The sequence below is a fragment of the Thermobia domestica genome, chromosome 1, assembly GCF_964235325.1.
Source record: "Thermobia domestica chromosome 1, izTheDome1.hap1.1, whole genome shotgun sequence".
NCBI lineage: Eukaryota > Metazoa > Arthropoda > Insecta > Zygentoma > Lepismatidae > Thermobia > Thermobia domestica.
In genome coordinates, this window is record NC_137454.1 from 286909943 (window position 1) to 286922891 (window position 12949).

Below are 12949 nucleotides of genomic sequence, written 5' to 3' on the forward strand. Positions count from 1 at the left end.
CCCAATTTTGAACGGTTTGGATTTTATTTGGGTGTTTCCACACTTTTGGACCACCCTGTACACTCTAATCACACAAACTTACTGACAAATTATTGACTCTTCTGGCACTCGTTTGTGTCTTAAGAGCCGGAACATCTACTGTTTTGTGGGAATTTAATGTCTCACGTGAAGTAACATTTTCCTCCGTTACGTGGTATACAAGAGCTGTGGTTTTTAGGAACACTTGCTTCCACCTGTAAGCTATACCATTATTGCTACATCTTTATGTTCTCTCTTCTTTCACGAGGAGTAACTGCGACTTCGTGGCACTTCCATCTGTTGGTTTCAAATATAATTAATCTGAGAATTGCAAATTTTTGGCGTATTACTTTCCTTGACTAGTGTATCTTCGTTCCTCATGATTCAATTTTGCACACTTATTACTGTACCATGTTGCACGTTATGGACGAGTATGTTGATTTCCTATTCTATTATTTTCGGTATTGTAAATTTGAATACCGGAATTTCAATGAAGAATATAAAGTTTTCGATGTTGCTCACCCACGAAGCAACAAAGTATAAGTAAATTCGTGTTATCTTTATAAAGCTGATTTCATTCTCTAACTGCCAAGTTTTCAATCGGACAGTTATCTTAATTACTTTCGGAGCTACGGGACTTTCAAATCGCGTATCTGAAATAGATAGAATGAAAAACGAACGTGATTGGATCTATTGTACACATAGTCTCTTTTAGTTGTCATGACCCATCCTTTTATTTCAACACGTAATATGTGAGAAAATGAAATCTTTCAGTATAACGTCCAGGGTTCCCACAAAAAAAGTGAAGATCGATTTCCTTGATTTTCCCTGGCATAAATTCTGTCAGGGGAATAAAAGTCTTGAGTAGAAAGATATGGGACAAGTTCTATCATTCGACTTTTTTAACGGCCTACTCCATCCCATACCTGTCCAACACACTCCTTGAATCATCATTTACATATTTGTTATGTTTAATATGAGTAATTGTTATTTACACAAAATTTATCATGTAAGTATATAAAAATAACATACAGGGTTATTCAAAAAGAAAGAACAGATTTCAAACATTTATTTCTTCCAAACTACAAAAGATAGAAACATTATTCGAACATTACTTGATTAAGAAAAGTTTACAATTTATTGTTAGTAATTATGGTGTGCATTAAATATGAGCACCGTGTGTTACACGACAAATGTCAAAACGGTGGCTCATTTCTTGCCACACACGAATCAGCTGGTCTCTAGTTATGGAATTCACAGCTTCAACAATTCGATGTCGTAGACCTTCAAGAGTGTCAGGCATAGAAGGGATAAAAATACGGTCTTTTACGTAACCCCATAGATAAAAATCACACGGAGTGAGATCTGGAAACTTGGGAGGCCACCGGCGATAAAGTTGATCTTCTGCTCTTCCTCTTCCAATCCAAAGTCCTGGAATGGTGTGATTCAAGTAACGTCGAACGTAGTTAGAGAAATGAGGCGGGGCACAATCTTGCATGAAGATGAAATCATCTTCAAGTTGGGGAAATAACCAGTTTTGAAGCATGTCTAGATAGGTTAATCCTGTCACAGTTTTCTCCATGAAGAAGAAAGGCCCATAAACTTTGGTTACAGATATCGCACAGAAGACGTTCATCTTTGGTGAATCTCTTTCATGTTGAATACCTGCCGCAGGATTTTCACTTGCCCAAATTCTAACGTTATGGCGATTAACTTTACCAGAAAGATGAAAAGTGGATTCATCGGAAAAAATTAATCGTTGAGCAAAATTGTCTTCTTCCATATCATCTAACATGCTAATGCAAAATTCGTACCTTTTGTTGTGGTCATCAGAATGCAATGCTTGCAATAATTGCAGTTTGTATGGCTTCATGTGCAAATGATGTTTTAGAACTCGCCATACCGTTGGTTGAGGAATGTTAAGTTCTTTGCTTGCTCGTGATGTGGATTTCTTTGGGCTCCTTTCGTCAAGTGTACGAATACGCTCGACATTCTCGTTCGATGTGCGTGGACGTCCCGTGCTTTTTCCTTTGCAGATGCAACCATCTTCTACGAATTTTCGATGCCACTCGTAAATTTGCTTATGATGCGGCGGCGGTTTATTAAATTGACGGCGAAATGCTCGCTGAACTGCAACAATGGACTCAAGTTTTGCCAATTGTAGCATACAAAAAGTCTTCTCCTGTGGTGACGCCGCCATTTCACTACAGACAAACAACAGCGCCATTGCGGCCGTGATTGGAACTTCTATCCGGGCTGTTTAAATTGTAAACTTTTCTTAATCAAGTAACGTTCGAATCATGTTTCTATCTTTTGTAGTTTGGAAGAAATAAATGTTTGAAATCTATTCTTTCTTTTCGAATAACCCTGTATGTATGATACAGTACCACATACTTTGACATTGCAAATTAGACTTTTTTTGTTTGAAAAAACAATAAAAAGCAACATAACATGCAGTCAAGAATATATTCCAACTTTCCCTGAGACCTATTACTATCAGTCCTAAAATGTAATGAAATGAAATCTGCCGTCTAGGCTAAAGGAGACGGTGATGATGAAAAATGAATGAAATGGTGGAATGATGAAAGTGGATGGAAACGGGAGAACTCCGAGAAAACCCACGCACATAGTGCTTGTATACCACAAAGTTCACCAGCGAACTGGTATCGAATCAAGGATCCCATGAACCAGACGTGAACGATTTACCACTTAGCCACCGTGGCCAACTATCACTCACTTGTTAATCCTCACATTTACATTTTTTTTTTCAACAGAATTTTGTTTTGCTTTCAGTTCTTGAATTTGTTCTACGAGAGCGTCCTGTTTTTGTTTATAATATAATTTCATTTGTTTCTTCTACGTCTTTGATTTTACTTTCCTCTGCACTTTTCATTCGTTTGTGTTTAAGGATTCATCATAGCGTCTCCGAGCTGAACGAACTGAGAGAAGCATTCTTCGATCAACAGGAACAGATTCTGCACCTCCATGGTACATAATTGTATCATGCACCTGCCTCTGTGTTATCAGAGAATCTGCGATTTGGTTTTCTACAATAAGTGTGTACCATAAGTCTACTAAGAACACGCCCTCCACTGAGGCATTGCCATGGGATGAAATTAAACATTTTTACAACATTCCACAAATCAGAATATTCTTGTTTCTTGGACATTACCGTTGAAAGAAGTCATCTAACCTGATGCCACCCATTTTCTCTTCGTATTCTCTGGTCATGAGACCTCTGAATATCAGTACAGAAAAACATAAATTGACACTTTGCTTTCTCAGCTATAGAATCAGATATTCTGTTATGCTCATGCAGAGTTTATAGAATGCGTTTCATCCTATCTGAGCAAATTCGGGATTGTTCTTTTGTAACCTGGGGTCCAAAGCTGACAGAGCACGTACCAGTTTGTACTTCAGAGGACTACTTTCCCACAATCTCCTTGATTGTGCCCAGCAAAAAGTTTCGACACTCACGCGTGAAAGCTAGTTTATCTCTATCTGATGCTGTCAGTTCTTTCAGCAGTTCTTCTGTCTTAAAACCGATGTCCACGAAGATGAAGTCATACTTTGAGTTCTGCTTTTACATGATCAATTATCCCTCTCCACCTCTCTCTCACACACACACACTTTCTCTACCTCACTCCCTCAGCACTAAATAGCAACACTGCATCATGGGAATGTTGTATCGTTGTGTCCTCTTTACATGTCAATCTGTACAACTGACAGAGAGGAAACAGTGTTACATTAAAGAAAAGAATGTTACACTTGCACATTTAGTTCCCTAACTTTCCAGAATGTGGGAACCTTGAACGTCCCACTTTTATGGTTTTTCGACTAAGGACGACGGATAGTTAAGGCAAGTGAATGATGATAGAACAACTGGTGGAATAAGAATGTGGGAGGAAACGAGTACTCAGAGAATATCCATATTGTCCACCACAAACTTACTTAGCCGGGATCAAACCAGGGACCGACTCACCAGAGCTAAGCGCTTTACCACTAAGCAACCGTGCCCCCTCGTAATACATGTGAGATAGTAACAAAGGATACATGTGCAGTCCCTGACCGTTGTTACTGGTGTGTTCGGTGATATTTATGACTTCTAGTGTCATGCAGTAATATGCTTACATAAATATCGATGTATATTTGGACAAAGGTGATATGTCCATGCCGCAATTTTTGCAGAACACAACATTCAAGGCATCTCATAAATCAAAGGGTTCATGCAAAACTTTATTTTTATTAATGGAATATTTACTGGAGGTTTTTTTCTTTTTTATGGAATGTGCTAGAAATGAAAAAAAAAAAAAAAAAAACACTTCGGACATTATCTATATCAGTCCAAACCTGATTTTCGAAGCAAAATGGACATATCAGCTTTGTGCAGATACCTATCGATATATTTATTCGTGTGATATCATTAAGATCAGAAGAGAGAATACGAAGTTCCCGATAATAGCTATAAAAATAAGATTTTTAAAATATTATTTATGATTATTATTATTTATTATCAATGATTATTTAAATTAATTAATTAAGGGAATGTCTCAAATCACGTTGTAGAAAATAAAAGAAACAAATTCTCTTTAAAGTCTTTATTAACTGACTTTGAACAAGTATTGAAATCCTTGGCTATACTGTCTTCCAATATATACAGAGTATAAATATATATATGGAGATAATTATTCTACACAATTCTACTGGCATAAAGAAAAATATAATATTGTAGGATATCAACAGCTTGGATTTTTAAGTACAATGAATACTGGGAAACTGAAATGCTTATTATGATTTCCTGTGTTACGAATATGTACATATATTTGTTGGTTTTGCACTTGATTTCAAAACAAACACAAACACACACACACGCACACACACACACACATATATATATATATATAAAATGTGTGTGTGTGTGCGATCTCTCTTATTCATACATTTAGTATTAAACCAATATAAGATAAACGCGAAATTACAATGGTGCTATCTCCCATTAATTTTCCTCCTTTCTAATTAAGACATCAAATATATCAATTACACTAATTATTACAACAAAAATTTCGTTTCCCTGCATGTGGTTTTCAAGGTTTTTTCCCGAAGTTTTGTGTTCGGGATCTGTTTCCCGAAGATCAGGTTGTGTTGTACAGATTTAGTTTGCACATTTTTTGTTTGGAAATTTATCACAATTAGTACGTACTTCAAAGAAATCAAATAAATTATATCTATACTATTTCCATGACTTTTAATATGTATAACTCATCCAAGTCACCACAAATAAAGCTAAGATGCAAAAACTTATAATATGTAAATAATGATGACATATTTTTAAATAAATGCACTGCACGAATATAATTTGATCATTTTTATCGTATTATCATAACAGTGAACAGTATACATGTGCATCAACTCTTACAGATCACTACATTGGTAAAGTAACTCCAACGTCCAGATAACACAATCTTCTAGATTACATCAAGAAATTCCTTTCTTCTTTCTCCAATTCCGACAATAAACACTCAAGTGAAAATTGCATGTTTATCTCAAGTTTTAACTTAATAAAATGTCTTCTAACAAAAGCTATACCTTGCTGAAGAAAACGAACTGATTTCGATCTTCATTGCTTGTGCTTCTTTTGTGGACGAATTGTCACTAACAGAACTATTGACTGTGTTTCTAGTTTGTCTTATGATGGTTCTGTAAGAGATACGGAAAATGTTAATTACTACAAAGGGTTATTCTACGTATACAGTATACAATTTCTTCTTGCGGCTCTTGTATACATCTATAATAGGGTTTGCATATCTCCAGGCGCTCCCCGAAGTGTCCAGGTTTAAAACGTATTATACAGGTCTAAGGCCAACCAACTAAATCTACGGCTCAAGTATTCAATTACTTATAAATATCTACGCCATTTATGCCTTAGAGACTGTACTAAGTTGTTAATTATTTAAAAGAATATATATTTTACTGTAACAAAAGGCAAGGTTTGAATTATCTACATTGTTGCGCCTGTACTATCACGCTTTACGCTAGATTAACTTCATTAAATTAGTTTGCGTGTAATTATTGTGCCATACGGTTCAGAATTACGTAGTGATAATGAAAAGGCAATACTTAAGTTCGTTCCGTGCAGGAAGGTTCCACAACGAAAAATATAAAGAGCAGTAACAAAAAAGTTGATATGATGAGTCTATGTATATGGTAGAATATGTGGTATTTCATTTACTGTTAAATATGACAGTCTTAAAACAATGAATAAACACTTCATAATCGGGAAAGCACAAAGCAACTGCTTTTCTTAAGTTCCTGCCGAAGCAATTTTCTGCAGAAGAAAAACTATTGCAACGGAATTAACTGACGTATCATGGTATCAAACACAACCATTCTTATAATTCTTAAGGTGCCGCGGTAGCTCAGTGGTAGACCGTTCACCTCTGGTGCATTGGGTCCCTGGTTCGATCCCAGCTCGCACCAAGTGAACTTTGTGTTGAACAAACACCGTGTGCGTGGGTTTCTTCGGGGTTCTCCCGTTTCCTCCCACTTTCTTCATTCCACTATTTCATTCATTTCTCATCATCACCGTCTTTTTTAGTATAGCCGGCATAATCGTGGGACGTAAAACTCAAAAGATTTCATTTCTTATAATTCTCAAGATTGTGGTAGTAAGTTATATCCTCATGTTTCTAAACATTCCTCCATAGCTTCAAAAATAAGCTGCAATCGAAACAAACGTGAAGCGTTATTGAACATACTGAAGATGTGTATTACTCACTGGTATAGCAAGAATAGATGGCCTTATTTTTTAACAGGTTTGGTGCATCTGTAATCTCGAAAACTGCAATTCATAATTTAAATTAATTATTATTTATTATACATTTTATCAAGTGCTGATATTACAGATTTTAAAACAGAAAATTAACTGTACACTTCACTTCCATCGAAACTTCCTGTTAAATAATTAAATGAAAATAGTGGTGGTTGGTATAAATTAAGCACGGACATAGTTTTATACACATTGTCACTGAAATTGTACGCTTCTGGTCACAACCTAGATCCTTACGAATTCCCTGTAGGTCTGGATCATTTCCTTGCATTTTTGCCACAGTCAGGGGTGGAAATTGAATGATATTACTGCAGTGTACATATGAAAATATCGTTGTAGATGCACGAAAGAGCTACAATACAGAAAATTCCGGTAAGTTTCAGTTGCAAATTTTATATTTTTAGTATTCTTGATTGGCCCTGAAATTTAACTTGAAACTCTAACAATGGACTAAACTGGGGAATGAATATATGAACATGTTATGTTTTATGAAAATCGTGACGATGTTAGGAAAGTTATGGTTAAACACTTTTTTAATGGGTGAAATCATCATCTTAATTTCAAGCAATAAAAGTGATTCTTATATCCAAAGTAAATATACGCTATACTTCTTGAAAGTGGGCAATTTTTACGACATTTATCATTTTATTATTATTCTTATTCTTTAAAGATGAGGGTAAACTGATTTTATTCTTGACATATTTCAACCCCAAAAGAAATTTAGCGCCAGACTTATAGAACGACTCCCAAATAACCAAAACCACTATTCAATCATTAGCAAGTTCTGTGTTTGGTAAACTGCTTGGGGATCGTGCATCTCTAATTGCTGCTATTAGCCAAACGGTCGGTGAAATTGTATACTTAAAGCAAATGAAATGCATGCATGAAAATTTTAAAATAGTCGAGCCCAACTTATGAATCGCAAAAATGTTATTTTGTTTCATGACAACACTAAGAGTCATACTGCTAATGTCACTCCGACCCAATTATCCAATCTGCATTGGAAGGGTAGTGCATCTCACTTATCCCTCGGACATTGCACCGTGAGACTATTATTTGTTCCATTCGGTAGACAACCATCTAGAGGGACAATGGTTCCGAGCCCTCTACAAGGTGACTCAAGCACTGGACGATTTCTTTGATTCATATTCCGCCTAGTTCTACCACAGTAAGATAAACAGTTTTCTAGAGCGTTGCGGACCGGATACTGCCGCTGATGGGAACCACCGGTATTTACGATTTTTCAGGCACGTTCGATTTCATGTTGTCGCCTTTCTCTGAATAAATAAGTAAATAAAAATACATGCCAAATTCTTTCAAAATCAAATAAATTTTACAAGTGTTGCCGTGGAACAGACAATCAGACGCACAAATGCATGCTCAGTTCAATTATAGGAGTTCTCTTACGTTCACATTTATAACTGAGAGATATGGAATTAAGGATTATTTCTAAAACGTGAACAGACTAACTAATATACAGTTGATGAATCAGGTGTTTATTGCCGGTTATTTAAATCAAAACTTTAACATTTTTTACCAATAATAATAATAAAATTATTTCATCTTACCTTCTTCCCTTTCAGTTCCACGTATTTTGACCAAGACGGCATCAATTTTGCCAACAACAGCTACCAGTGATTGTTCAATACGATCCACTCGACGTTCTAGTCTGCAATGCAACAACAAACAATTGTCTCGTTATCGTAAGAACTTCAAGAAACATATCAATGAACAAACTGACAACTTTTCGTTTTCTTAATCTTTATTTCACACTAGTGTTGTAAAAAAACGGTTTTTTTTCTGTGAAGTTTTTTTTCAATAAAAAACATCGTTCTTTTTCATGTTTTTTTCAAATGTCTGTTTTTTTTCTGGCAACTATTATTTATTGATTCACGTCGCAGATTATTGAAATAATCAACAGAACTTGAGTCGAAGCCCTCCTAACTTACAAATCTTTTGTTTCTTTGCACCTATATACTAGCAAAATTGTGTGATTATTCCTTTCGGCCCCAGGTCATTTTTGGCGTTTTCCTACATTTCCAGTTAGTGACTTATTGCTCAAAAACCATTCATTCGATTGATATGGTTAAGGCCTTGTTTTTTAGAAAATGGATGTGGCTATCTTTTGGTGTAAGTTGCATTGCAGTGTTGCCAATGGGTGGGAAATTATTGAGGAAAATGTAGGGGTTAAAATTTACAAAAAATTCCCTAACCGAATTTCAAAATTTTTTGTATCTAGTACCACTGCTGCTATATGGGTTCAAGTCGCCTAAAAAAATCTTTGGTGTGTTGACAAGGTACAGTGAAATCCTGAAGTCGCTTGCTTCCATCCAAAGAGGGAAAGAAAAAATTCTGCCATACACATGAAATTTTGACACTTTTTACGCCTCACAAGCACAAATCAAATATGCCGGGGCTACAGCTTCTCTAATTATCCTATTGAAACTTTTTATGGTGCGTTCTGTAGGGCAAAGAGGAAGATTTCAGGTAGTGGTACGTTTGTTTCAATGTAGCCAGTAAGAGGGTAATAATAGAGGGGAAAAGGGAAATTTTCCGAATTTTTCACCTAAAAGCGGGAATTAATTGTTTTGGCTGGAAACACTGCCATCAGACAGACGAAAACTATTTGAAAATAGCCCTTAGTACTCCAAGAATATATCCTACAAGTATCATAACAAAGTAAACATGAAATTTAAAAAAAAATCTCATTCTACCTCAGAAATTCACCATTTGCTTACCACTTACAGAACATGGTTTATTATAAACCTCAACTGTACTTTCCCTAATTATTCTAGTGAAACTTTTTATGGTGCGCTGTGTAGGCTGAGGCTGTTAGACACTGGTACGTTTGTTCGAATGTAGCCAACAAAAAGGAAATAATAGAAATAAAAAAGGGATTTTTTTCCAAAATTTGCCCTAAAATCTGGAATTAAAATTTTCTGTAGCTGGCAACACTACTATCAGACACACACAAACTATCTTAAAATAAGCTTTGGTACTGGTATCCCTCTAATATATCGTACAAGTATTGTGACGATATCTAATAAAGTAAGCATGTAAAAAAAAAAAAATATCTCCTTCTACCTTTAAAAAAATCACAGTTATATTGCCAATTAGAGAACAAGATCTACTGTACTTCCCCTAATTATCCTATTGAAACTTTATAATGCGTTCTGTAGAGCAAAGACGAGACTTCCAGATACTGGTACGTTTGGTCCGATATAGCCAACAAGAGGGAAATAATAGAGACAAAACAGATAATTTTTCCAAAATTTACCCCTGAAATCTGGAAATAAAATTTTCTGTAGCTGGTAACACGTCTACCAGACAGACGCAAACTATCTTAAATTAAACATTGGTACACGACGATATTTAAGGAACAAAACTTCTAATTACCAAAAATATATTACTGTAAACAGAAAAGTAGGGAAAAACTAGAAAAATCAAGGGTTAGAACCTAAATACGAATTTTTCGTGCGTTCCCTAATTACCCCATTATAACGATCTGTACTTGCGTTTGTTAAGTAAGGACAAACGTTCGATTGGCGTAAGTTGACTTGCACTCAGACATATAGGTACGGATTTATAAACCAAAATTTCTAATTTTCCCCCAAAATTTAGGAAAATTTTAATTTCCCTAATTGGCAACACTGCGCGCAGGCCCGTCCAATTGATGTCAACAGTTAGGTATCCATCCGAGGTATCTACCTGGCAAGTATAAGGAGGTCTTTCTACAACGAAGGAAGCTACAGGGAAAAAAGAAGTAAAGGAAATTCGAAATTAGAAAATTCTCGAATTTTTGACTGGGGTGAAATTTGAGAAGGAAATTCGACACCAGAAGAAAAAAAAAATATGATAAACTATAGTCCAACCATATTTTGCAAGAATAATATCCCGATATCTTAATTAGTGTCCACACAGGAGCGGATTAAACAAATGACACCCGTGTGTGCCACTTTGGCTACCTGGGACACCGAGTATACATTTGATTACATTTTTTTGACTACTAACTCGTGTTGTTGTAGTAGTTATAGTCTCGACTAATAATAATATAGTTGTTGTAAACAATAACTTTAAAGGAAAATTTTCCCTCCTTTTTACATCTTAGTTCCAACTGTTGGTGAGAAATGCAGGGTGTTTCAAAATAAATTTTGGGGTTTTAAGTTTTCGTAGTATTTATTACATTTTACGTACAATTATAAGCAATGCATCAAGTAAAAGAGCGCCTCAAACAGTCTTTGCTACAAGTGTTCAGTGTGAGATACATTTGTCACACGGCACACATCTAGTCGATAGGCGAGAAAGGCCCATAAACTTTCTGCCATATGGCACAAAACACGTTCAATTTAGGGGAGTCTCGTTTCAAGTGTACCATCTCCTGAGGATTTGCTGATGGCCAGATACAAACATTATGAGTGTTCACATTAGCTCTTACGTGAAATGTCGATTTATCACTGAAGGCAACAAGATCCAGAAAATCTTTATTGTTATGCAGCAATATTTCACTTGCGAAATTGGCACGTAAACCGTAGTCTGTAGGCTTTAGACCTATAGCAACTATAAACGATAAGGACGTAGTTGCAAGCGTCTCGTTAATATTCTTCACACAGACCGTTGCACTGTACAAATTCAGTCTTTATTAAAACACAAAAAAAAAAAACTTTCTGCTCTCTAGACTATATCTTTGCTGAGTGCTCTTTCTAACGGCAGACAGAAGAAACAATGCATGTACATGCGTGCGTACAAAACTATTTGAGTTGCTCTTTCATTTGATATAATATTTATAATTGTAAGTTAATTGTAATAGATACTACAAAGTTTCAAAACCCAAATATTAATATTGAAACACCCTGCATTGCTTCAAATTGTCATCCTATATTCATGTCTTTTATATACATGTCATCAGGGCCGGTCTAGTCAATTTGTCGCCCCATGCAATGGCATAATTTGCCGCCTCCCCCTTTCTCCAGAAAGAACAAATCTTAAAAGTCATGATTTTAAGTATGCTACTCCAGCATGAACAACAAAGGTGAGGGTAAGTGCAGTTGCACTCAAAAAGGCTTAAATACTTACTAAAATTGCAATCCTTTTTTTTTTTTTTTTTTTAATGTTAATCTATTACGTTAGTGAAAGATAAAGCAAACACACCTGCAGAGTAAAAATGGTAATCCTTTTTATAGAATTCACTATCGAGCTTCAATCTCAATGTATCAGTTTGCAATTCCAGTGCAACTAGCTCTTTTATCTTTATTTCTTGATTTCCCTTCAATATTTGTTAACATTTTTTAAAAAACTTGTTTCTATCTTCAATGGTAAGGAACTTGTTTCTGACAAAAACAAGACTAGTTGTCATATCAAAACTGTGATAACTTACTAAATGGAACAGATATTCACTACTATTCGAGAACTGAATTCTTGCATTTGGCAACAATCAAGCAATTTGTGCTCGGATTTATTCGACCATTGGCTTTAGCATTGTCCATGTGGCCTTAAACTAATGCAACCTAAACATAATTTGTGAATGTAGTATTCAAATAGAAGGTCAGCTTAGTAAATGTAACTACCATCATCATGAAGTCTGTTTCCAACAAGAAATATTTAATTTAAATAATATACTTATGACAGATTTTACGGACCATCCAAACTTGCCGCTCCACGCAAATGCACGTGTTGCATATATGGTAGAGCAGGCATATCATATATATCTAGTCGACAAATTATTTATATATGACATTTAGAAAAATACTATTAGGCAAATTAGTATTACTTTTTACCTTTAGACAAGTTATTTGAATTTTATACTGTTCGTGACATTATTTTCGTACTTATTAAAGGCCTACTTTCACGAAAAACCAAAATTTCATTTCTACTTTTATTTCTTAGTTGATATTGATGAAAACTGCTGAAACCCGAATTGTTAATAGGTATGGCATTCATGTAAATTGTAAAATATTTGTAGCGTATCAGTATCTAGCGTTTAATTTATGTTGCATTTTACGGTGATTATACCTACATAAAAATATTTAATACTTAAATAGACGTACGATGCATTAGAAATGACTATTTGTAAAAAAACGAAATTTAGAAAAAAAACGAGAGGCAATG

At 35.2% G+C, this 12949-nt stretch overlaps 1 protein-coding gene across 2 annotated transcripts in view; it reads right to left on the reverse strand.

Moving 5' to 3' along the window:
* Positions 1-4929: 4929 nt before the first annotated feature.
* The window catches only part of LOC145661218 (polycystin-2-like), a 128621-nt gene continuing 120601 nt past the window's right edge, over positions 4930-12949 (reverse strand). For both annotated transcript variants that reach the window (XM_081726676.1, XM_081726679.1), the window contains exons 14-15: positions 8413-8513; positions 4930-5715 (exon numbers count right to left, since the gene is read on the reverse strand). In XM_081726676.1, the coding sequence (XP_081582802.1) occupies positions 5705-5715; positions 8413-8513 (112 nt within the window). In that variant the 3' untranslated portion in view covers positions 4930-5704. The remainder of the gene's footprint in view (positions 5716-8412; positions 8514-12949) is intronic.